The sequence below is a fragment of the Musa acuminata genome, chromosome BXJ3-6 (genome assembly GCF_036884655.1).
Source record: "Musa acuminata AAA Group cultivar baxijiao chromosome BXJ3-6, Cavendish_Baxijiao_AAA, whole genome shotgun sequence".
In the NCBI taxonomy this organism is placed as follows: domain Eukaryota; kingdom Viridiplantae; phylum Streptophyta; class Magnoliopsida; order Zingiberales; family Musaceae; genus Musa; species Musa acuminata.
Genome location: NC_088354.1, coordinates 33,233,436 through 33,259,374, shown reverse-complemented (window position 1 = coordinate 33,259,374; position 25,939 = coordinate 33,233,436). Strand labels below are relative to the sequence as shown.

At 39.4% G+C, this 25,939-nt stretch overlaps 3 protein-coding genes across 4 annotated transcripts; 2 read left to right on the top strand and 1 right to left on the bottom strand.

Annotated features, from left to right (window-relative positions):
• The first annotated feature begins 1,164 nt into the window (after positions 1 to 1,164).
• On the top strand, positions 1,165 to 8,574 carry LOC103989065 (SWI/SNF complex subunit SWI3C homolog). 2 transcript variants are annotated; one of them, XM_065157125.1, is made up of 9 exons: positions 1,165 to 1,320; positions 1,448 to 1,966; positions 2,065 to 2,615; positions 3,559 to 3,910; positions 4,027 to 4,100; positions 4,878 to 4,966; positions 5,257 to 5,321; positions 5,394 to 5,569; positions 7,825 to 8,574. In XM_065157125.1, exons 1-9 carry the CDS (start codon positions 1,287 to 1,289, stop codon positions 8,290 to 8,292), a joined length of 2,328 nt encoding a protein of 775 aa, XP_065013197.1. In that variant the 5' UTR covers positions 1,165 to 1,286; the 3' UTR covers positions 8,293 to 8,574. The 2 variants fall into 2 exon arrangements, with proteins under 2 accessions (XP_065013197.1, XP_009406083.2); XM_009407808.2 differs by having other exon boundaries at positions 3,559 to 3,922.
• A 3,855-nt stretch (positions 8,575 to 12,429) lies between these two features.
• Positions 12,430 to 24,100, top strand: LOC135585468 (protein CELLULOSE SYNTHASE INTERACTIVE 3-like). Its single transcript, XM_065156104.1, has 8 exons — positions 12,430 to 12,726; positions 12,814 to 13,054; positions 13,360 to 13,469; positions 13,607 to 16,655; positions 17,884 to 20,428; positions 22,686 to 23,140; positions 23,245 to 23,361; positions 23,456 to 24,100. The coding sequence occupies exons 3-8, from the start codon at positions 13,399 to 13,401 to the stop codon at positions 23,615 to 23,617; spliced, it is 6,399 nt and encodes a 2,132-aa protein (XP_065012176.1). The 5' UTR covers positions 12,430 to 12,726; positions 12,814 to 13,054; positions 13,360 to 13,398; the 3' UTR covers positions 23,618 to 24,100.
• Positions 24,101 to 24,265: 165 nt separating this feature from the next.
• Positions 24,266 to 25,608, bottom strand: LOC135641076 (NAC domain-containing protein 2-like). The gene is made up of 3 exons (XM_065156106.1): positions 25,397 to 25,608; positions 25,030 to 25,310; positions 24,266 to 24,920 (listed from the first exon to the last, which is right to left on the bottom strand). Exons 1-3 carry the CDS (start codon positions 25,557 to 25,559, stop codon positions 24,540 to 24,542), a joined length of 825 nt encoding a protein of 274 aa, XP_065012178.1. The 5' UTR covers positions 25,560 to 25,608; the 3' UTR covers positions 24,266 to 24,539.
• Positions 25,609 to 25,939: the final 331 nt, after the last annotated feature.

Genomic DNA, 25,939 nt, shown 5'->3' with positions numbered 1-25,939 from the left:
ACTAGTGATATCACTGCTTGTGTTGGGCGGTACCACCGCTTGACACATGAGAGACCGTATAATGGCGATACTACCACCAGTCTGGACGGCACCATCGCTTGACATTGGCGGTCCCACCGTTGGGTCTTTCGAAAAATGTACACTTTGTAAGTTCCAACTCATAGCCGATTCCACTACTTAACTATAGGTCACTTTTTGGCCTCCCAATAGGCCTAACTCAATCTTAGATCAGGTCCAATGAGCCCTTAATTGAGTTAGTATAGTTACACCTGAAACTAACTCAATTAAGACCTAAACTATTTTGATATAGACACACGATTCCAAGAGTCCTGTGTTGTTTGACATATCATTAGTTCATCTGACGCTTCGTCCGATTTTTCGATGCATCGTCCTCTCATTCAATGTATTACTCGATCCATCAATATGTTGACCTCTGGCAACATCCGATCTTCTTGGCGTAATGTCTGATTCTTCTAGCTCGATGCCCAAACTAATGACACGAAGTCATTCCGGCATGTCGACCAACCCTTCGGCCCGACGTCCAATCTTCTGACATATTCCACTCTAGCCCAACGTCTGATTCTCCTACTTTAATCGATTTTCTTTTCTACGATCGAAGTTAGTCCTGCATCACTCAAACGTTAATTAGATCATTTGATTTTATCATCAAAATTCGAGATTCAACATTATATATATATATATATATATATATATATATATATATATATATATATATATATATATATATATATATATATATATATATATATATATATATATATATATATGTGTATATATAACCATAGTATTACGAGACTTATTATTTTGGCATTTTAGTACCTTCACATATAATTAATTTTGTATAAGTAGCTACTTCCATTAATTATTTGGGACCACCGAGGTCTTCATGAATAAGTGGATGGGGTTGAACTGACTTTGTAACTTGTTTTCAAATTATCTTATCTAAGCATCAAACTTTTTGATATCTTTGACTTTAAGTATATAATATTAATGATTTTTTTTACCTTTTATTGCTGTTATATCTAAACATGTCTTTTATACTTTTGCATATTACATCATATTTCAACATGATTTTACATTTTTGAGGAAATAAATAAATTTGAAATGGTATAGGGGCATGTATGCAAATAGTACATACAACACGAGTAGCTTTCCATGGGTGAGGAGGATACGCTGACTCCCGGTCGTCTTACTCCCCTCGCCCCTTTTCGGCTCCGCTCTGTGCCATCAAGCTCGCGTCCCGAGCCCTCCACGAGCTCACGCCCATGTCGCCCGCTTCCCCTTCTCTCCCATCCTCAGGTAAACCCTACGACTCTCGTTCTCAATCTCTATCTTTTCTCATCGTGGTTTCCCCTTCTTCTTTTTGTTCTTCACCAAATCCCCCATTCATTCGCTTCCTTTTGACGCCGAGATCAAATCGCGTCAGATTCGCGGCTCAAATGGCGCAAGCGGAAGCGGAAGCGCGACGCCAACCCCAGGCGGCAGAATATGCGGGACGATGAGGATGACGACGACGAGGACGCGGCCGCTGCCGCGGAGGAGGTGGAGGATGACGGCCGTGATTCCCCCGCAATCCTGGCCGCCGCTGACCCCGTCCTCGACCTCCGTGAGTCCGAGGTACTTTCCGGCGGTGGCCACCGGGTCTCCGACTTCCCCTCCGCCGTCCGCCGCTCCGTAAATCGCCCCCACTCTTCCGTCCTCGCCCTCGTCGCTGCCGAGCGCTCCAACGCTGCCCGCTCGTGGGCTCCGCCTTGTTTGGAGAACATCTCTCACGGCCAGTTGCAGGTCCTCTCGGTGGTGCTCCCCGATAACCCTTCGCTGCAGCAGCAGCCGGACCTTGATAATTCTTCGTCTTATGTCTGCACCCCTCCGCCTCTCATGGAAGGGAAGGGAGTAGTGAAGCGGTTCGGCAAGGAGCAGCTCCTCCTCGTTCCAGTGCACTCCGGTTGGTAGTAGCTGTACTTGTTCTTTTGTCCTTCTTCTCGTTTCACTCTCCCGACCGTTGAATCTTTGCTAAAAAAGTTTCTTTTTTTGAGTTCTTAGACTGGTTTTCAGCCAGCACTGTGAACCGCTTGGAGAGGCAAGTGGTGCCGCACTTTGTTACCGGAACGTCCGGCGATCACACCCCAGAGAGGTACATAGGCCTTCGAAACAAGATAATTTCCAAGTACCTGGAAAATTCGGGAAAGAGGCTATCTTTTGCTGATTGCCAAGCATTGGTTCCGAACAATGAACTTTATGATCTTAGTCGGATCGTGAGGTTTCTGGACCATTGGGGAATTATTAATTATCTTGCGGCTTCTTCAGTTCATCGTGGGCTGAGGATGGCTGGGTCACTTGTTAGGGAGGAAGCAAGTGGGGAGCTACAGCTTCAGACATCACCATTGAGATCAATAGACAGTTTGATGCTGTTTGACAGACCAAAATGTAGCCTAAGGCTAGAGGATGTTGCTTTCCTTTCTCATTCTGCATCAACAGATTCTGATGCTGGTATTGTGGATTTGGATGGTAGAATTAGGGAACGGTTTGCTGAACACTCCTGCAACTTCTGCTCTTGCCCCCTGACCAGTTTGCACTATCAATCACAGAAGGAGGTCTGTTTCACTTTATATTACACAGGAGGTCTGTTGTACTATATTCATGTACATGCTGGATAATGTTATAGGACACTGGAGTATGGTGTTATATGATTGTTATTTTAGTTTTCTCAATAGTGTGACTGTCACTGAATCTTATTATTATTTTGTGTCAAAAATTGCTTGATCATAATAATAATGCATCACCATAATTCTTTGTTGTCATTATCATTACAACTCTTTTGGCCTGATTATGAGCTAATGTAAAATAATCTGGAGGTTTGGAGTGTTGTCCTGAAGATTTTCATTTGTTGTCATGAGAGGTCTCCAGTGAAGTTTCAGTATTGAGGCACTTGATTATCTTGCTCATAGCTAATCTTGTGTTTCTGATGGGGGCTTATTACTGGTCAATATTACAGTTAGCCTGAGTCTATACTCTAGATGATCTTTACATGTCATTTATCCATAGCATACTTAATACAGTTTATTGTCTATATGTTAAAAATTTTGTCTGGATATTTACAGCCTAATCCATTTTTCTTATATCAGTTGCTATTCCTTCTTATTAAGAAACTGAAAATGATAATTGAGAAGAAGTACAATTTTCTTAATAGCTTGATTTGAGGAATTTGGATTTTTTGTGTGATGTAACTATCTCAATTTTGCCTCTCAAATCTGTAGAGAAAGGGGCAAAGCATTCGATGCCCTATTCTTTTTTCCCTAACTTTTGAATTTATGTGCTCAATCAATATTAATCCATTAGCTAAGTGGTTAGAGCTATGTATTTCAAGTTGTTATGATTGATCCAGGAGGGTATTTTACTGGTAACTTAGCTGCTAGATTTTTTGAATGAACATAGAGAAATGTTCTGTGGCATTAAATATAATGGTAATTTTCTATACTCTTGAATGCTTATATTATTATAGTAAGCTTTGTTTGTTGACCATAATTGTTCCTACAGGTGGATATCATGCTTTGTGCAGACTGCTTTCATGATGCAAAATTTGTCACTGGTCATTCAAGCCTAGACTTCACAAGAATGGATTCGAAAAAGGATAATTCAGATATCGACGGGGATAGCTGGACGGATCAGGAAACATTGCTGTTACTTGAGGCTTTAGAAAAATATAATGACAACTGGAATGAAATTGCAGAATATGTAGGCACCAAGTCAAAGGCACAATGTATTTGCCATTTCCTTCGCCTTCCAACAGAAGATGGTCTATTGGAAAATGTTGAACTTCCACATATGCCGACCATATCTGATTCCTCGATCAGACATGATCCTGGGCTTTCAAATTCAAATTCTAATGGTAATGTTGAAGGTAATTTTAATAGAATCCATTTGGAGCTTGTTGGAAGATATTATTTTTAGATCATGTAATTATTCCTTTGGTTAAATTTTTTTTTTACCGGTGGTGTATCTTAGGATTAAGCAATGGAGATTTCACTACCACTAACCAGCTTCCTTTTGCAAATTCTGCTAATCCAGTTATGTCCTTGGTGAGTTGTTGTGCCTATGTGCATCCTTGTGCTTTATTATTATGAAAGAATATAATGAATGTAGCGCATGAATTCAGCTCCAGGCAGATGACTTGTTGGTTGTGTATATTTATGATGACATTCTTTCTTTATCTTGATTTTCTTCAAATATAAAAAGTGTATCAACAAACTGGCTGCTTTAATTTCTGGTCTGCTATGATTACACAACCTTGGTGAATACATGATACTTCAATATGATTTTGTTAACAGCCAAATCTTGCAAACTACAAATATATGCAAACTAGGAACCTCAGAGAATATATGCTTATTGTTGGTTCTATGAGTCCTAGATCTAGGAAATTAAATTTTATGATATATATTTGAAGACCTGACAACTATGGAACCTGCCGCCTCCCGGCCATATCTTGTCCCACCCACCTCCTCTTTCTCCTCCTCCTCTTTTGTCTTTTTTTTTCTCTCCTTGTCTTTGGTTTGGGTGATACCAACTAGTGACACATAACGAGTGTTGTATGTCGGCCCGTCGATCTGGCTGTCAGTTGGTACTAGTACCAGATTGAGACTTTAATCCATGTCATAACCCTAATAGAAAATACTTGTAATTTTACAACTAAAACGATCATATTATCTGGGTAAAACAAATTAGAAAATGGCAAATGTTTTGCTTTAAGAATATTCAGAACTTGTTACATCTAATTGTTGAGTTGCTGCTTGTGGAAATATCTACTACTTGTAAGGTTCAAGTATATTATTTTGTCTAACCATTGTGAAATTTTACAGGTTGCCTTTTTAACCTCTGCAATTGGACCAAGAGTTGCAGCAGCCTGTGCAAGTGCAGCACTATCTGTCTTGACTAGAGAGGATTGCAGGTTTGTGCTAAAAATTTCTGTCATTAATAGGATTGGTACATGCTTTATTAATGCCAATTTGCTCAGGATTTATCACAGTATGTTACTTGCTTTATCTATATCTTAGTGCCGTCAAGCATGTTAAAAGCAGTTATATACGTTTGAGGATTGCTTTTATACATGCTCAGGATTTTTCCCTGTCCCAATCTAGGTTTGTCATTCTAGTTTTTTGTCTTGATTTATGTGCAAATTGACACTCAAAAGAGTTTGACACCCAATAACCTTAATTGAGACTTTGTTGAATGGATCAGATCTGATGGCTCGCATACTGAAGTTGGTATTCATAGACCACATGCAAACTTGGGCCATCAGAAAGGTATACATCTGATGCCATTTCTGTTCTAGCTCACAATCGTGAAAATTTTCTCACTTCTGATTTTGTTGTCAGATGGAACCGATGGTCAAGTGCGACATGCTAAAAATGGTGCTACTTCTCCTGCTCCTGACCTTGTGAAATATGCTGCCATGTATGGTCTATCCGCAGCTGCAGTGAAAGCAAAACTATTTGCAGATCAAGAGGAGCGTGAAATCCAGAGGTTGGCTGCTACTATCATAAATCACCAGGTTAGATTTTAGCATATGCTGCTTTCATATGGTTTATAAGACACTACACTTGCTAATTCTCTCAGACAAACAATTGGAGTTTAGCCAGTTTTGATAAATCTAAATTTGCTGGGAGATTTGACTATATAAATTAGAGTAAATGGTTGAAAAGGAAAGCCAAATGTGCTTTCAATGCAATTAATTGATTATTTTACCTATATGTTTGATAGGTTATTTACAAACTGATGTTTAGAATTATAGATTCAGATATTGGTCCAAGAATAGTATCATTTGACTGTTGGACCAATATGGACACCATCATCTATTTGTATCGTGTGCTAGCATGGGTTGGTACAACGGTGGGCCAGTCTTTTTTCCTTTTTCATGTATATTCAACATCCAATCTTTTTGTATTTGCTTATGGCATATTATTAATCATATTATAAAGAGCAAAAGTGAAGCCTTTGAAAAACCAAAACTAGCAATTATACAATGTACGCATATAAAAATTATCATACATATAAGATAGTCATACATCATACATGAGAATGAGATTAAAACTTCGATAATCACATATTAACAATATGCACATAGAATACATGTCATATTGTCTTTCTACTGACGTCAAAATGAATGGTGTTCCTCCTTGGGAGATACATGTGACTAAAGGTCGGTGTTGTTATAGAAATGATATTGCTCCCATGTCATATGACATTATTAAACACTGCACCACTTGTTTATCAGATGAACAATATTCCGAAAGTGTATTCGTTGACCAGATGTGTGCACATATAGTGGGAAAGCAAGGTTTTGTGGGGGTACAAATGACCATGTTGGCTGTCGAGTACTAGCAATCCGACCGGTCTGCTGCACTTTTGGACAATAGGATTTTTTTGATTTAGAAATTGAGACTAGTTTTTTGATTTAGAAATTGAGACTAGTTGCTGGGTTCCTACTTTAGCTCAGAAAATCCATGCTGGTAAGATTCGATCATACTCTCTCTCATCTTAAAGTAATTTCAAAGTCATAATTGATCTTGTTTTTCCCTTCCTCTCATAAATTATATTGGATATTAAGTGGTATGAGTAAATCTTTGCTCCTTTATCAGTGTTCTACCTCTCTGGGTTGCCAGAGCATAGGAATCCTAGTCACCTTTGTCTCTATTGATGTCACCATCATTATTCGGGATCTTTGAAAGACCTGAATCAAAGAGAAAAGAAATGTTATCATCAATAACCTAAGGTGATCAAATCTAGCATCTTTGTCCGCATATGGAACCACTGTTACGAGAGGTTGGTTACATTCTGACCTCCGCCATCTGTTCTAAAATGAACTTCAATGGATATGGTGGATCTCGTGCCTCATTAAATAATGGATCATTCTAATTCCTAATTATGCATAGCTTGTTAACCGTAAATTTGACTCGGAGATAAATTGGGAATCAAACAGATTTGTCTTAGCCTCGTCCTCTTTGTCCTTATTTACATACCATAATCCCATACGTATGTCTATGATGGATATAGATCAGTTCCCCAAAATGTTTGCATGAAAGATGATTTCGAGCTTGTGTATATGTCAAGGAAAAGATGAATCAATTTTCCTCGCAGTCATTGGATATAGTGTATGTGATAGAATCTGGGCAGCAATTTCTTCAGATGAGGTTCACATCCTCCATAGTGTTGGCATTGACAGTCCCACAATCCTATCAAAAATGTGCCCAATGGTAAGATTGGTCAATTAATTCCATGTGATCAAATGAAAAATTAAGGAAAAGCAACAAATCATTTTTAACAAGGTTACAAATTTACATAATAATGTAGAATATTTGATCATTATTAGAATTTTATGATTTTGTAAATATTGAAATTAAACTATGAGAAATTACCTAATATGATTAATAAATTTTACCATAACAAATTCGTAAATAACCAAATCACCCAATTAAAAGAGAAATAAATCTTTGGAGCATATGCTCTGAATGATGAATTTTTTAAAAAATGAATATACTTGTGGTAGGTTGGTCTTCAAGCATTGAAACTTCTAAACTTCCATTTTGTTGTAATTGCGATGCATCAGCCAAATCTTAAGATGGAAGTTTATTGATGAAAATGATCATATCTGTACCTGCAGTTTTGGATGAGTGAAGAATTTCCATGGAGTTAGATTTTTCTGTGGTTAGCTTAGTTTCTTCTGCTAGATTACAATGCTGTTTTGTGCCTTTATAATGTTCCAAGGTTAGTTTTGATCTCACATCTCCTGGGATTATTTCTATGCAGCTGAAGAGGTTGGAGCTGAAGCTGAAACAGTTTGCAGAAGTGGAAACCTTACTGCTCAAGGAATGTGAACAGGCTGAGAGGATGAGACAAAGGCTTTCGGCTGAACGGGTCCGTATGATGTCCACCCGTATTGGATCGACCACAAATAATATACCATCATCGGCAGGAGCGACAACCACAGCACCAGCTGCTGTAAATGCAAATTCCGGACAGCCAGCCGTGTCACCCTTGGTCGGACAGGTGAATATGCCACAAGCTGCGTACGACAACAATCTCCCGGGCCATCATCAGATGCCACTCGTGCAACGGCAGCAAATGTTTGCATTTGGTCCCCGGTTACCTCTCTCTGCAATCCACCCTGCTCCAGGCTCCTCTCAAAATGTTGTGTTCAATTCTGGGATAGCAAATAGTTCTGCTACTAACCCTCATCCATCACTAAGATCCTCATCAGGCAACAATCAAACATAGATCGAAGAAGCTGTTTCGTTGATTATATAGATCCTTGTACGTTGTTAGCATAGTCTAACAAAATTCGCAAGTCATAGCTTTGATCTTGTTATCTGCCGGCCAGCTGACAGCCGCTCATTATCTGTCTCATGGCTGAATTGCCTGACCTCAGGGTTCGCCATTGCCCATTTCTTTTGGTACTCCACCACATTGAGCTTCCTGTTGCAAAATGAGATCTTTGTTTATTCTTGGTTCTTCAACAACAAGATGAATCACCTTCTAGTAACCAAAGCTTTGTGATCCTTTTTTGTCTTTGACGTTATCCACAATTCTTCTAGATAAATTATCACATCACTAGTTTGAACTTGATATGTTCTTCATGGCTTGCACTATCTGATTCCAGCTGCAAACGAACACATCTGAGTGTATGCTGCAGCATGTACCTGACCAAAATGTAAAGAAGCAGAGGAATGGATTGGGGGTGCAGAAGTCCCCACTTATCAACAACAGCATGGCGGCAGGCAAACAGACAAAAGCAATAAAGACTTGGATGCTACAGATTGGTCAGGTTCTTTCTATCCACCTCAGACTCTTTCCCATGTCAAGGAGACATGAACTCATCATGTCACCCTCCCATTACCCACCTGCTTGTTCCTTTAGCTTCACACCTACCAAGTTGATCTCTCGTTCACTGCATCAGATCCATTTCTTAGCTTATACCAACATTGTCATTCAAAAAATTAAGATATTTGCTTGAGCTTGGATCACCAAACCATAACTATTATGATATAATATACTACTAATTTTTTATATGTTCTTGATAGAAACCTGTGGTATAGAACGCTTCCTTCCTCCAACAAGTGACAAAAAAGAAATCAGATAAGTTGAGAGTGAAGTCAAATGTTGGGTCAACAACAAACAACTAAGGTGGCAGTAGAAGAAGTAAAATAAAAGAGAAAAATGGGATAATACTACACCCACAACCAACATCTCATGTAATCTTTGTTTGTTTCATCTTAATGTAGCTAAGTTTTTGTTCTTCATAGTATACTTTAGATGTGGTTATATGTAGAGAGAGAGAGAGAGAGAGAGAGAGAGAGAGAGAGAGAGAGAGAGAGAGAGAGAGAGAGGATAAATAAATCATTAATTACTCCAAGATCTAATAGTTAGGAGTAGAAAATCTTGCAGATAATTATATATATGATGTATTATATATAATTGAATCCTTATCAAGCCAAACATAATTGAATCAAGTCATGTTTGAATATTATTTATGAATATGTATTAGACAACCTTAATGAGGATACATTGATGTGATTTATGGAAGAGAAAGAAAGAGACATATAAGGAAGAGAACACACATGAGAAGAGGAGAGAAAAGAAAAGAAAAGAATAAAGAGGGACTAAATGAACTATTATTAATAACTTTAATTATGATATGCCTCTAAAGCTTACAAGATATCTATTTACTAATTTCTACTTTTATTAACTTTTATCATCCTCTTTTGCATCCCTACACAAAATAAGACTAAACAAGAGATTATGATCACAGACATTTGGATGAATTTTCTTGACTTTATAATCTATTCTACATGTACATTAAGTTTGCTCTTAAAAAAACTATTTTTTTTAGGATAGCAATGAAAACATACTAATATATATTAGCTGAATTTTGTTTACATTTCCTCAAAAATCTAGTTATTAGGACTCCACTCCATAATATGGATCGATGATCAAATTTTGATACTAATAACATGTTTGTGTATAAATAAGGGAAACACATAAACATAACTAAGGCTATGCTGACATTGAAAAAAAAAGGTCAAAAATCTTTTTTCACTCATATATTCTAAAAATTATAGGTGGTGAATCTAACCAATTCATAAAATAGTCTATGGTCTCGTATAATTTATCATAAATCTTAATTATGTTTAGAGGCTTTTGATTATTCTTGATAGAGTCCATCAATTGAAATTTATTGATAAAATTTTTTTACGATAGGAGATTAACCTCTAATCTCGACTATTTCTTCTATCAATGTTGATATTAATGACATTTCTTGTCAATTTGAGGCTTACATTTCTTCGATCTTATCTTGATCGAAACAGTGTGGAGGTGATGTGGATGCAAGATGCAGACATCCATGTGGACATGCTGATGTGGTCCAATCTAATTAATAGATAAATGTTGAGCATTGATAACAAATGGATATTTCTTCACTATTTCATCACACTCACTGCTAAATGAGTCATTGATAGCTATCATTCCTTTTCCTACTGATGTTATTGAGAAATAACTGACAAAAACAAATGTATGATTTGTAGTTATTTCTGACAATTAACTCTGAGGGTATGATTTGTAGTTCATCTCATGATTTATCAAAAACAAATGTATAAGATATACATCTTTGCAAATATTATAAATAATATATTTGTCATTTGAATTATAGCATATATGTTGCTTCAAATGTCAAAACTCTTGATATATCGCATTATCTTTGATAGTCATCTTAAATATTTGTTTAATCATTCTAATTATGTTAAATGATATCACAAAAATGAGTTTCTAAAGGTTATTAACATAAATTGATTATTTAAGATTAATAAACTAATTTATATCAACCGATGTATGAATGTATGTATGTATGTATGTCAAATTCAAATTTAAAGGAATAAATATTAAAGAGTGTAAATTTATTATGTCAAGTTTAATTTATTAACATAAATTGATTATTTAAGATTTAGTATTTCTATTTGGTGAAGGGGATAAATTTGGTCACAGAAGATAGGAAATCCCAACTATAATTTTTTATAATTTATTTTAAATAAATATAAGTATCGGAATTGTTTCAACCAATAACACTAATTGCTGTGTGGAATAATAGAAGTATTTTTGGAAGTTGGAAAATATTAGTAATTGAAATGCAGGAGATATCATAGATTGTAAGAATTTGAGCATCAAATTCAGCATTAATAGGTTAGTAAAAGTCACCCTCTATCCATAATATTCTATAGATTAATACTTCAAATACTTGCATAATTTTTAGCTAATCAAATCCAAAAAATATAGTACAACCACATTAATAATGTTTGATAAGTGTAAAAAGTCATTAAAAGAGATTTTAAAGTTCTCAATGTTTGATAATCAAATTAATGTTTTAATCTATTGATCTTTTGAACCCATGATTTAGATATGTAGTTTATTTCTCTCATGTTATTTTTATTGCTATCTCAAAATGAGCTTTCTTTTAAACGAAAAAAGAAAACGATTTGGCAAAGAATTCTCAACTCCAAATATTTTTTTAATATTTTTATATATACTTAATAAAATTCAAAATAGAATTTTTTAAATCACTTTTAGAATATTTTTTTTTCTTCTAATTTTATAGCAAAAATATTAATTTATAATATTTATATTTTCTATTTTTTATAACTTATATAAAAAAATAAATTTATTTCTTATTGTTATTTTATTATCATTATTAATTAATTTAGTACGTTGCTCCCATTTTCTAATGCATTGAATTCGACCAAGAAAAGAAGAACCCTTCAAATTAAAAAGTACTGAGTGTTCAATGGGAAAAAAAAAAATCCATAGTGAATTTGCCCATCCTTTTTTTAATGGAATATATATAAATAAATATTTCATCAAAATAATACCATAGTGATACAAACACTTTCGAGAAAATCAATTAGAAAATCTAATAATATTGAGATTTTTGTTCCTTTGCCAATATTATGAGCCCCCCCCCCCCAAGTAAATCTATGTTTTCTTCCCTAGCAAGTATCAATTTAAAGGGGGCAATTCCATGATTTGAATTTGGCAAGTGGATATTTAAAGAAAATGATTGATAGCGATTCTCATATTTATTTATTTATTTTTAAAAATATGTTTAGAATATGCATACTATATAAATTCATATTTTTTATATAATATTAACTCAAATAAATTAATAATAATAATCATGACTATAAATAGTTAATTTTTTTTCAAAATAAATATTAATGACAGTGACTTATAGAATCCTAATATTTGAATATATATATATATATATATATATATATATATGTTAATTTAACTAAAAAGAAAATAAAACTCTCTTTTTTTGGGGTACGAACAGCGAGTCCTGTTGTTGGTCAATTAGTTTTGATGCTCCAACCTTCGGCGGCAGCAGTAGTTGCTTAGTGTCAGTCTCTTCGCCTTTATCTTCCTCCACAGTCCAACCAAACCACAGGCAAAACACTCGGAGAAAGAGGAAGAAGATTGAGAGAGAGAGAGGGAGGGAGAGGGGAAGGATCGATGCCCGCTGATCCGAAGAGACGTCGTTTCCTTCCTCATTAGTGGCTGCCGTAAGTAACCCCCCAAGCGCAGTAGTAGCGTCGAGGCCCGCATCGATCGTCGCTTCCCATCGAACATACCGCCTCGCCTTCCTTTTCCGCGATTCCGGTTCTGAAGGCACGCGTTCGTCGTCGATTGGGGTTTTAATTTCGTGCTCGCTTCTATTTTTCCTGGGAATTAGCCCTTACCTATGTCTTGCTGCAGCTTCGGTGCGTTAGTTGCTTGTGTTCATAGTGCTTCCGGGCCCTTTTTTGCGATTTCATCGACTCACGGCGCAATCCGTTGCTCGCCGCCTCCCAATTCCTTCTCTTCTTGGAGATCTCGTGTGTATAGTGCTCTAATTTGGGTCGCATTTTGAGAGGGAGGAGGGGATCTGATTTGGTTCCGTCCTCCGTGGTGAGATTTCGTGTGCCGAGATTTGTTGCGGTGGATCTGTGTCAGAAAGGTGGGTTTCGGCTCTCGCATCAGTGAGTTCATGTTGTGGCCTTTGACGGGTACTACTTTGCAAGGGTTTGCTTTTTATTATCTCGTCATCAATTGAAGAAACGTTCAACATCTCCTGACGGAACTCATGTTTTATATGTTGTTTCTAATTTTTATCTGGTTTTATGAATTGTGAGTAGATCTATTGTCGCAACCTTCGAATTCTGGTGATATGTTTTAGAATTAGTCCATTTCAATTGATGGCATGCTCATTTGTTTTGGTTCCAAAGTTGTGCTGATTGAAAATATTAATGTTCTGATCCGTAGAGACCAAAGAGGAAACTTTGAAAGGCGATATCTAGGATCATGGCGAAGTCTGGTACACCTCTGCTGCGTGAGCTCTCTGCCGCACCTTCTTCGTCATCTTCTCAATCATGGTACCATGATCCAACACAAGCCCATTTTATAATAATTTATGCTACCCCTTTTCCTGATAATATATCTACAAGTTTGCTGTTTTCACTCGATGGATCAAAATTGATAATGATTTACACTTGCTTGACTTTTTATGTAGTGAATCAAATGGAATGGATGATCCCGAGAGCACAGTTGCCAGGGTTGCTCGCTTCTTGGAGCAGCTTCATGCAAGTAATTCGTCCCCACAAGAGAAAGAGCTGATAACAGCACAGTTGCTAGAAGTTTCCAGAACGCAGAAGGACACTAGGGCTTTGATTGGCACCCATTCTCAGGCCATGCCATTGTTCATCTCGGTCCTCAGAAGTGGGACACCAATCGCGAAGGTGAATATTGCAAACATCCTTAGTGCTCTCTGCAAGGAAGAAGACTTGCGCATTAAAGTTCTTTTAGGGGGTTGCATACCGCCGTTACTTTCTCTCCTGAAGTCTGAATCTTCTGAGTCAAAAAAGGCAGCAGCTGAAGCTATCTTTGAGGTCTCCTCTGGCGGGCTTTCAGATGACCATATTGGCATGAAAATATTTGTCACTGAGGGTGTCGTACCGACGCTCTGGGATCTGCTTAATCCTAAGATTAAGCAAGACCGTGTAGTTGAAGGCTTTGTTACTGGAGCATTAAGGAATCTTTGTGGGGACAAGGATGGATACTGGAGGGCCACACTTGAAGCTGGTGGAGTAGAGATAATTACTGGCCTTCTTTTGTCTGATAACACAGCTTCACAATCAAATGCTGCTTCCCTCTTGGCTCGGCTGATATCAGCGTTCAGTGATAGTATTCCCAAGGTGATAGATGCTGGAGCAGTTAAGGCCCTTCTCCAACTACTAGGACGGGATAACGATACTTCTGTATGTTCCAGTGCTGCAGATGCTCTGGAGGTCCTGTCATCTAAGTCAACTATGGCTAAGAAAGCTGTCGTGGATGCAGGTGGTCTACCAGTCCTAATTGGAGCAGTGGTAGCTCCTTCTAAGGAGTGCATGCAAGGAGAGTCTGGTCATTCTCTGCAGAGGCATGCTGTTTGTGCATTAGCAAATATATGTGGTGGTATGTCTTCTCTGATACTCTACCTTGGAGAACTCTCCCAAGCCCCTAGCTTTGCTGCTCCAGTTTCTGATACAATTGGAGCTCTTGCATACTCTTTGATGGTTTTTGAGGGCAGTGAAGAAAAAGTGTTTGATCCAGTTCAGATTGAGGAAATTTTGATAAAGCTACTGAAGGCCACAGACACTAAACTAGTTCAGGACCGTGTTCTTGAGGCTTTGGCCAGCCTCTATGGCAATGAATCCCTTTGCAGTAGGATCATTCATTCAGATGCAAAAAAGGTTCTCGTTGGGTTGATAACCATGGCCTCTGCTGATGTTCAGGAACATTTTATTCTGTCGCTAGCAAGATTGTGTTGTGATGGTGCTGTAATATGGGGGGCTCTTGGGGAGAGAGAGGGCATTCAGATGCTAATAGCATTGCTTGGACTGTCCAGTGAACAACACCAGGAATATGCGGTTGCTTTGCTTGCAATCTTGACAGACCAAGTGGATGACAGCAAATGGGCCATTACTGCTGCTGGAGGAATCCCTCCTCTGGTGCAATTGTTGGAAATTGGATCCCAGAAAGCAAAGGAGGATGCAGTTCATGTGCTGTGGAACATGTGCTGTCACAGTGATGACATTCGTGCATGTGTTGAGAGGGCTGGGGCTGTTCCAGCTCTCTTATGGCTTTTGAAGAGTGGTGGCCAAAAAGGGCAAGAAGCTTCAGCTAAGGCACTCAAGAAGCTAATTAATTACGCTGACTCCGCCACTATCAATCAATTATTGGCCCTCCTTGTTGGTGACGATGCTCTTAGTTCCAGGACACATGCTATCACAGTGTTGGGTCATGTGCTTACAATGGCTTCTTATAAGGATCTGGTACAGAAGGGGAGTCCTGCGAATAAGGGACTTAGCTCTCTTGTACAGGTTCTTAACTCATCCAATGAAGAAACTCAAGAATGTGCTGCTTCTGTTTTGGCTGATTTATTCAATGTCCGACAAGATATCTGTGACAGTCTTGCCACCGATGAAATAGTTCATCCTTGCATGAAGCTATTGACCAGCAAAGCTCAAGTTGTTGCAACACAGTCAGCACGAGCTTTGGGTGCATTATCCCGTCCAACCAAGGCTAAAACTGCCAATAAGATGTCATATATTGCAGAAGGTGATGTTGAACCTCTCATTAAGATGGCTAAAACATCTTCAATTGATGCTGCTGAAACTGCAGTTGCTGCTTTGGCAAATCTGCTCTCAGATCCACATATTGCTGCTGAAGCGTTAGCAGCAGATGTTTTATCAGCTTTGTTGAGAGTGCTAGGAGAAGGCACATTAGACGGGAAGAAGAATTCTTCGCGAGCACTTTACCAGCTATTGAACCACTTTCCCGTTGGTGATGTTCTCATGGAAAGTTCTCAGTGTCACTTTGTAGTTCATGCAATTGCAGATTCTTTAGCACCCATGGGCCTTGAAGGGGTTAATTCGGATGCATTAGACGTGCTTGCTTTATTGGTCAAACCAAAAAAGAACATGAACTTCATCTATTCCCCTTGCGCTGCCCTTGTTGAGACTCCATCGACCATAGAGCCATTGGTCCAATGTCTGGCTCTTGGGCTTCCTGCTGAGCAAGATAAGGCAATTGAAATCCTTTCAAGGCTCCAGGACCATCCTGCCATACTTAGTGATCTTTTGGTAGAAAGGGCACAATGTATAGCTTCACTTGCGGATAGAATTATGAACTCATCTAATATGGAAGTAAGAATTGGCGGTGCTGCTCTTCTCATTTGTTCTATGAAGGAGCACAGGCAGCAGTCATTGGACATACTAAATGTATCAAAACTTCAACAGAAACTTATTTATGCCCTCATTGATATGCTGAAACATCAGTGCAGTTCTGTCTCTCTAGGCAATGGAGCAAGGAGTGCCAGGAATGTTACGGAGAGAACTTTTCATCATGAAGACGATGAATATGATGTCCCTAACCCAGCAACAATTCTGGGAGGAACAGTTGCTTTGTGGTTGCTTGCTATCATTTCCTCTTCCTGTGCAAATGGTAAACTTACAATAATGGAGGCTGGTGGTGTGGAAGTTCTTTCAGATAAGCTTGCGGCTTATGCTGCTAATCAACTGGTACTTATCCTTAAATTTGGTTTACTTCTTATGTATCTATTTCTATCTTAGTGGTAGTAGAAGTCATGGTTCGCTTTACCGATCTGTACCAGTGTACCGACTAGCTATCGGTATGATATGTATTGAACCATACTGATGTACTACCGACACATGATACGAGGAGGTGTATCAAAAGATCGGTATGTGCCACCCGTACCGGTCCCCTGTTGGACTGGAACATTCCGCCTCTACCAGGCGGTATGCTATGGTACAGTGAACCTTAGTAGAAGTCTTATTCACAGTAGGTTGGCCTTAGATTCAAGGCTAACAACGGACATATGGCTGCTAAAGTAGTTAAGCAATTTTATACTTGTCTCGTTGATTAACTGTAAAGGAAATTTGCTCCTTTAACTTATTCACTAAATGCATTGTTTTGTGTACTCATGCAATGCACTCATATAAATTGTCTCAGATGCATATCCTAGGATAGGATGCATATATGCAACTCAAATTCGTCAAGGAATTTGATTTTGGATTTTAATTATTAAGTGAGAGAAGTGGTTATTTTGTTTTGTTGAACTTCTTATAAAACCATTTTCTACAATTTGTAAAATTGAAACGTAATGCACAATCAGAGAAAACAGATGAAAATGCACTGATCTTGAGTGAGGGAATGAGCATAAGACCGTATCTTTACTGGAACACAAATGAAAAAGGAATTCAATATTATGCTGTTGTATTACAGGGTAGTGGGCATTGGTTGGTAAGACCACCACAAGAGTTCATGCCTTTTTTTTTTTCACTAACATGATAAGCATTCTCTAGAGCTGATGTAGAAAACATTTATATGACTTAAATTGACATATAAAAGATAGCTTGAGTGATATTCTTTGATGCAATTTTCATTAAAAAAATTTCTTCCACAATTAATTGAAGACACAAACAACTCCTATGAGTACAGAGTCGGCTAGTGCCTTTGATTTAGGTGTACATGCTTTAATTTCTAGCATTAAGCAACATGTGAATTGTGATATTTTATTGGTAAATTAAAGTGCTGCTCGGAGCATGAGACTCCAGCCTCATTGGAGCATTAAGCATACACAGTCCACTGTACCTTGTCATATTAATGTCTTAGCAAATCTCTTGTAGTCAAACTGAAAATGTTTGTTTTTCTCCTTTTACAGAAGAAAAAACTGGTCTCACTTACAGTTTTCTGGACCATAATGACTTTTAAGCTATACATTTGCAGGCAGAATATGAAGATGCAGAAGGCATTTGGACCAGTTCACTTCTCTTGGCTATACTGTTCCAGGACACAGAAGTTGTTCAATGTTCAGCAACCATGCGCATTATACCTTGTCTGGCTTTCTTGCTGAAGTCTGATGAAGTCATTGACAAGTATTTTGCTGCTCAAGCAATGGCTAGTCTTGCTTGTAATGGAAACAAGGGTATACAACTTGCTATTGCAAATTCAGGTGCTGTTGGAGGCCTTACAACTTTGATTGGACATGAGGAATCAGATATCCCAAATCTTTTTGCTCTGTCTGAAGAATTTAATTTAGAAAAACACCCTGGTGAAGTTGTGTTAAAGCATCTGTTTCAAATTGAAGACGTGAGGATTGGTGCAACGGCCCGCAAGTCCATACCCTTATTAGTTGACCTTCTAAGACCAATGCCAGATAGACCAGGTGCACCACCAATTGCTATTCACCTTCTGACTCAGATAGCAGAAGGAAGTGAAGCAAACAAACTAGCTATGGCTGAAGCTGGGGCTTTGGAATCTTTAACGAAATACCTTTCTTTGAGTCCTCAAGACTCAACGGAAACTAGCATAACTGATCTTTTAAGAATCTTGTATAGCAACTCTGAGTTGGTGCACCATGAATGTTCTCTTAGTACTTTGAATCAGCTTGTAGCTGTTTTAAGAATGGGCTCAAGAACTGCTCGTTTTAGTGCCACAAGGACTTTACAGGAACTCTTTGATGTGGAGGATATCAGAGATACTGAAATGGCTAGACAAGCTATTCAACCATTAGTTGACATGCTCAATGCAGGAACTGATAAGGAACAACATGCTGCACTTGTTGCTTTGATCAAACTGACTGATGGAAATATTTCAAAGGCATCAGCATTAACTGATGTGGAAGGTAATCCACTTGAAAGCCTCCACAAGATTTTGTTATCCAGTTCATCTTTGGAACTAAAGAAAAATGCAGCACAGCTATGCTATGTCTTATTTGGAAATTCAACTATACGAACAATGCCTATTGCCTCAGAATGTGTTCAACCTTTAATATCTCTAATAACATCAGACCCCAGTGGAGAAGTAGAGTTTGGTGTTCGTGCTCTAGAGAGGTTGCTTGACGATGAACACCATGCAGATATTGCAGCAACAACTGAAGTTGTGGATCTTCTTGTGAGATATGTTTCTGGTTCAAACTATGAACTTTCAGAGGCCAGCATAAGTGCTCTTATAAAGTTGGGAAAGGACCGGCCTCAATGTAAACTTGAAATGGTCAATGCTGGAATAATTGACAATGCACTTGACATGATCCTTGATGCACCTGTTTCTGTTAGTTCTTCAGTTGCTGAGTTGCTTCGCATCTTGACCAACAATAGTGGTATTGCTAAAAGCTCAGCTGCTGCGAGAATGGTTGAACCTCTTTTCCTGGTTCTAAAACGTCCAGATTTTACTATGTGGGGACAGCATAGTTCATTGCAAGCACTCGTAAATATCTTGGAGAAACCGCAAAGCCTGACAGCCTTAAAGTTAACTCCGAGTCAAGTCATTGAGCCATTGATATCATTTCTCGAGTCCCCATCCCAAGCCATCCAACAGCTTGGCACTGAATTACTGTCACATCTTCTGGAACAGGAGCATTTCCAACAAGATATTACTACAAAAAATGCAATTGTTCCCCTTGTACAGCTTGCAGGAATTGGGATACTGAGCTTACAACAAACTGCAATCAAAGCACTTGAGAGTATATCTCTGAGCTGGCCCAAAGCTGTGGCTGATGCAGGGGGAATCTTTGAGCTTTCTAAGGTCATCATTCAGGATGATCCCCAGCCAAGTCATGCGTTGTGGGAGTCTGCAGCACTTGTTTTATCAAATATTGTCAAGTCTAATTCTGATTACTATCTTAAGGTCTCACTGATTGTGCTTGTGAGGTTGCTGCACTCCACATTAGAAGCTACTGTTTCAGTATCTTTAAGTGCCCTTCTTGTTCAAGAGAGAAAGAATCCTTCAAATTCTGTAATGATTGCTGAGGCTGGTGCTATTGATGCGTTGCTCGAACTTCTAAGATTACACCATTGCGAAGAAGCTTGTGGAAGATTGCTTGAAGCATTATTTAACAATGCACGAGTGCGAGAAATGAAACTTGTAAAATATGCAATAGCTCCTCTTTCTCAATATTTATTAGATCCACAGACGAGATCTCAGTCTGCAAAGTTTCTTGTGACTCTTGCACTTGGCAATCTTTTCCAGCATGATTCACTTGCCAGAGCAAGTGATTCTGTATCCGCGTGCCGTGCTTTAATCAGCCTGCTTGAAGACCAGCCAACAGAAGAGATGAAAGTGGTGGCAATATGTGCTTTGCAAAGCTTGGTTATGCACAGTAGAACAAATAGGCGTGCTGTTGCAGAAGCTGGGGGAATACTGGTAGTACAGGAGTTGTTACTGTCCCCAAATACTGATGTTGCTGGACAGGCAGCACTGCTTATCAAGTATCTATTTTCAAATCATACACTCCAAGAGTATGTATCAAATGAACTTATAAGGTCGCTGACTGGTAAGTTATTATTCTGCTATTGAGTAAAGCTTATATCTTCTCTCCATATCATTGTCTTCCTTGTCTTAAGTTCACCCTACTTTTATTTTTAAATCTACCAATTAATTGTAACTAATATAATAATCTGAAAGTTTTCTACTTTTTTTTAGTGCATAGCTCTCCACATTCAATGTTTCTTAGGGATACTAGATTTTCCCTGATACTTTTGGTATTTAAGTTGCAGAGCAATATGTAATTTTTGCGTTACTGCTATATCATTTTAACATCCAGTATTCGTTTCTTTTCATCTTCTGGCATGTCTTCACAATATCTACTTGGCATTCATACAAAGTATTTTGCTTCCACTCCTTTGATTACCAGACTATAGTTGTCAATTTTGCTACATTATCCCTGAAATTCTGAACTGGATCGAGCATCATAATTTGCTGGTCCTTTTTTTGTGCTAGATCATGATGGCACATCTGGACTGAAGAAAAGGGTGTTTCATGAAGAAGAACAGGAAGAAGAGAACCTATGGTAGCGTGTGGTTCACGTTGGCTGCCAATCTTAGAATCCAACTTGATAGGATAATTCACTCACTAACTTGATAAATCTAAATCACTGATCAAAATATGCTTAAGCAAGGTTAATGGTAGTATCAAATCCTTATAATATGATTCATGTTTTTATTCACTTTTAATATGGAACTAAACCATAGTGTTCGAGTCAAGGTCCATAAAGAAAGAAGAGGAGGAAGAGAATGAGGAGAACACGAAACCAGCAAACTAGAAATGCGGTTGGCTCTCTATTACTTTTGTATTAGTTGTTTCACAACATGATGGAGAGATGCTTTGCTCTGTTGTTAATGAGGGTTTCTCTTTCATGCAGCACAGGGGAGAGAAATTGATTCTCATGAACAAAATTTTCTGAACAAAATTTATATTTATGAGAGAAGATGATAAGAGGAGAGAAGTTTAGAGAAAAAGTGAAGAGAATAAAAAAAAGAGTTTGGTTGTGAAATAGTTTTTATTATACTCAAATTTATTGATTGAATAAAATTAATATATGTATATCTCATGACCGACGTAATTATGAACCAAACTTTGTAGCCTCCAAGTTTATGTTTTATTCCTTCTAGTTACTTTTCAATAATGAGAAATGCGCTATCATTGTTCAAGAATTTTTATGTAATTGTCTCTCACTAGGATCCTAGATAAACTAGTCTTTAGATTATTTTGTCATCAAAATTGTAATCCTCAGTAATGAACCTTTTCTGCCAGGAATCATAGTATAAGATTTACATCTAGAATGTAGGTTATTGCTCTTTCCAAGAAAAAAAATAGTTATTGTAGCATATGTTTTTGTATATATGGATAAATAGTTAAACTCGCAAAATATTCACATCTTCATTCATCCTCAACAGTATTTCTTGATGTGTTCATATTCATGATAATTTGAAGCAACATCAGGTCATCTGCCACCCCACTTTTTCCATCATATATGGTGGTCAATTTTGATGTTATTTCTTGTATATAACATCACACCACTATAATTCTTTTTCCATGGATCTGATCAAGAACCATTCTAAGGTTTATTCCATGGTAGATATATTGAAACTTTCCACATATCAGATCAGGCAATGTCAGGTCTCACTTATTCCTCATATTTGGTAGTCAATTTTGATGTAATTTCTTGTATATAGCAGCATTAACATCACTATTATTCTCTTTCCGCATCAGATCAAGAATCATCTCTAAGGTTTATTCTATAGTAGATATATTGAAACTCTCCACATTTCAGATAGATTTAAATGGTTTTGGCATGACAGTTGATTTCCATCAGGTAGTATCGATCAGTCATAGAACAGTATACGTAGAAAATTGGACTGGTTTCCAGGTGACAGCTTATGCTTCCTTCAGTGGACAAAAGTTTTAAATGGATCTTGGATTAATTATTTGGTTCTCCACATGGAGTGGTGACGACCTCATATCTTATATGAACTGTAGGAACCATTTTCTAAACATTTTTACTCTCCTCTAGTACAGTGTAATTTAAAAAAAAAATAAGTATAGTATAAATTTTATTTGGCTCTAAAGAATCAGTTAATTTTTTGATGATACTATGGTCTTATGATGTTTATAAAATAGCGTGTGGAGCGAGTAGGTTAGGTTGCTCATAGTTTTTTGTCAATTCCTAATTCTTTTGTGTAATTATCCTTCAGTATAATTCTGCATTCAGCTGTTGGACCTCTGATGGCTTTACCTTCTGTGTTTTGCAGCTGCCTTGGAGAAAGAATCATGGTCCTCTGCAACTAACAATGAAGAAGTTCTGAGAACCATATTTGTGATATTTACCAACTTCAAGAAGCTCCGCACTTCTGAAGCAGCCACCCTTTGCATCCCACATTTAGTTGGTGCTTTAAGAACAGGAACTGAGGCTGCTCAGGAGTCGGTTTTGGATACTCTTTGTTTGTTGAAAGAGTCATGGTCACAAATGAATGAGGACATTGCAAAAGCACAAGCCCTTATTGCGGCTGAGGCCATACCTATATTGCAATTGCTTATGAAAACTTGCCCACCCAGTTTTCAGGAAAGGGCAGACAGTTTACTGAACTGCTTACCAGGGTGCTTGACGGTGACCATCAAACGTGGAAATAACTTGAAGCAGACAATGGGGAGTACCAACGCATTCTGTCAGCTTAAAATAGGAAATGGCCCTCCAAGACAGACCAAGGTAAGCTTCCAAGAAATATCCTAGACAAAATCTTTTAGATGTACCTACCGGTCTGATATATTTTCTCGTCAGTTCTTTTACAAATTTCTCAAATGAACATTTAGGTGGTAAGCCATAGTGCGTGCCCAGAATGGAAGGAAGGTTTTACCTGGGCATTCGACGTTCCGCCGAAAGGACAGAAGCTTTATATAGTCTGCAAAAGCAAAAATACGTTTGGGAAGGTATATGCACACATTCTCTCTCTAGAGTATGACGCTTTGTCTCACGACAGATTAACTATCTATTAACGGACTGGCATGTTGGATTGTGTTATAGAGTACCCTGGGGAGAGTCACCATTCAAATAGACAAGGTTGTTACAGATGGAGTTTACCATGGATTTTTCAGCCTCAATCATGATGGTAACAGGGATGGATCTTCGCGAACACTTGAAATCGAGATCGTATGGTCTAATCGGACATCTGGCGATGACATGTGAATCAGGTCAGCGATAGATAATTGTGGCCTGCACTGTTCATCTGGAATGGCAGCAAAATCCATGATCAAATGATCCCCGACATCCATTAGTTTTGTGATGCGAGTTTGTAAACTCCAATTTTGTAGCTAATGTTGGAATATGCACAGCCATGCATGTCTCTGGATGAGAGGAATAAACGGATCCGTCAAAATTTGTAGTTTATAAGCTGGCCATAGTCACCGACCAGCTGGGTGAGATCATTCGTGGCTTTTCCTTGTTCAGGTTGATGGCGACGAGAGGAATCTTTCAAATTTGTACAGGTAAATTATTCTGTAATTAACACGTACTTTATGAACCTGGAACTCTCATGTGAGTGATGTTTTATCCAGCAGAGTAAAAGGTGGCAGCATATAATATCTGTGTTGTATTTGATAAACATATGTTCTTCCTTGTATTTAGGGTTCTAAAATCATTTTAAATATAACTGATGCAATGTGATCTCCAGCCTTCTCCGTGCTTTTTGTTCAGTCATTTGAGTCACCGTAGCATCTCTTTGCTTTTTGATATACTCGATGAATCCTTCTCTCTAGGAAAATAACTGCAGAAATAGTCTATAAAACATATACCTTTGTAAATGCATTCATCCTTGCAAACAAAATCTGCATCATCTCAGCTCTAACGCCATCCTTCTTTCATTCGATATATCGCACAACACGTCTACATTTGTACGAATCAAACATCAAGTAAACAAAATTTTGCAGGTGACGAACAGAAACAGAAACGACCTACCCTCACCGCTACCAAAGCCTCTCATCTCCCCCATTGATCTATACACGGGAGTTCGTATATGTCTGCACGGGTTCATTGGCACCGCACGATCTCCGAAGCACCGCCTCGATCCGACAGCCACCAACGGGTCTCGCCTCCACACGTGCCAACTCTTCTAGAAGGGCTTCTGCAAGTACGTGAATATATCCTGGAGAGGGTCTCCGCACGAGGGCGAGAGCGGGGCATGTTCGTTATTAATACCGAACCAGCGGACGCTCTCCCAGTCCTCCCCCCACCTTGGCAGGCTCTGCACCTCCCTCTCGCACGTGAGGTCCGCGTGCTCCGAGCAGCTCGAGGCCCCGACCAACACCGGAAGCGACTCCGGCGGGTCCAGGTAGAGCAGGTCCGTCATCGGGGGCGGCGCCGCCGCAGTCACTTGCCACGTGGCCTCCCGCTTCGGCTCGACCCAGGGGCGCGCCTTCGACTCGGTGGACCTCCGCCCGGGGTCGATCTCCCCCTTCTTGTGGTAGATCCGGCACAACACCCAGTCGTCCAACTGCAACGCGAAAGGCGGCAGCTTCGCATAAGAAACCAAAAAACGCCAAAAAAAGATAAAACGTGTCGGAATGCAATACGTATTGCAAAGACGAGGAACAGATACGAACCCGTAGGCTGTTGTTCGTCTTCTTGGTGGCGGACCGGTCGGGGTGGGCGAGCCGGTACTCGTGCATGATCCAATTGGTCTTCGTCCCCTTGGGCGCCTTCCCAGAGTAGAACACCAGCGCCTTCTTGATCGCCACCGTCCGGGGCGTGCCGATCGGCTTGTCGGCGCCGGTGGCCTTCCAGTAGCCCGAGCCGGCGGCGCGGTTCGGGCGTGAGCCGTTGGGGTACTTCCGGTCCCTGGGAGAGAAGAAGTACCACTCCTTCTCCCCGTACGACGCCATCCCTGCACCCACATCAGCACGAACGATCAGCGACCCCGAGCCGTACGATCCCAATCGGACGCACGGGAAGGAGGGGGGAGGCGGTCACCTGGGAGCTGCCACGGGTCGTACTTGTAGAGGTCGACCTCGGCGACGACGGGCACCGAGATGGGCATCGCCGCGCATTTACGGCAGAGGTAATGCGTCACCAGCTCCTCGTCCGTCGGATGGAATCGAAACCCCGCTGGGAGAGCCAAATCGCCGCCGTTCATTCTTCTTCCCTTCTCTCCTCGCTTCGACTGCGTCTTCTTCTCTACCTCCTCCGTCTCAAAGCAGCGGGAGGAGGAGGAGGAGGAGAGTGCGTCTTATAAATTACCATGTCGGGAAAGTCTCTCGACGTCAACCTCCTCGCCACGTCTCCACCGGCTGAGGGACGTCAAGAACCGCACGCGTGTGCATGACGACGGCTACGGCGAGTTGACTGACGACGGACGCGTGGCGAAGATCGAGCAGGTCACCACATACGTGGACGGCTGACGATGGCGGGAGGGGGACATACTGTCACGGCTTACGTAAGATGAGATTATCACACGTCGGCCGACGCCATCGGACAGGTTGGCGTCATCTCGTGCGGCGAAGACGACGTGGTCGG

Excerpts from the sequence above, each read along its gene's own strand:
- LOC135585468 (XM_065156104.1), top strand. The coding sequence starts at position 13,399 with ATGGCGAAGTCTGGTACACCTCTGCTGCGTGAGCTCTCTGCCGCACCT. Across the intron at positions 23,141-23,244 it reads GCCCTCCAAGACAGACCAAG|GTGGTAAGCCATAGTGCGTG; the intron begins GTAAGCTTCCAA and ends ATGAACATTTAG. Across the intron at positions 23,362-23,455 it reads GCAAAAATACGTTTGGGAAG|AGTACCCTGGGGAGAGTCAC; the intron begins GTATATGCACAC and ends ATTGTGTTATAG.
- LOC103989065 (XM_009407808.2), top strand. The coding sequence starts at position 1,287 with ATGTCGCCCGCTTCCCCTTCTCTCCCATCCTCAG. Across the intron at positions 1,967-2,064 it reads CCTCGTTCCAGTGCACTCCG|ACTGGTTTTCAGCCAGCACT; the intron begins GTTGGTAGTAGC and ends TTGAGTTCTTAG. Across the intron at positions 5,322-5,393 it reads AAACTTGGGCCATCAGAAAG|ATGGAACCGATGGTCAAGTG; the intron begins GTATACATCTGA and ends TTTTGTTGTCAG.
- LOC135641076 (XM_065156106.1), bottom strand. The coding sequence starts at position 25,559 with ATGAACGGCGGCGATTTGGCTCTCCCAGCGGGGTTTCGATTCCATCCG. Across the intron at positions 25,311-25,396 it reads CGACCCGTGGCAGCTCCCAG|GGATGGCGTCGTACGGGGAG; the intron begins GTGACCGCCTCC and ends ATGTGGGTGCAG. Across the intron at positions 24,921-25,029 it reads AGACGAACAACAGCCTACGG|TTGGACGACTGGGTGTTGTG; the intron begins GTTCGTATCTGT and ends TTCGCGTTGCAG.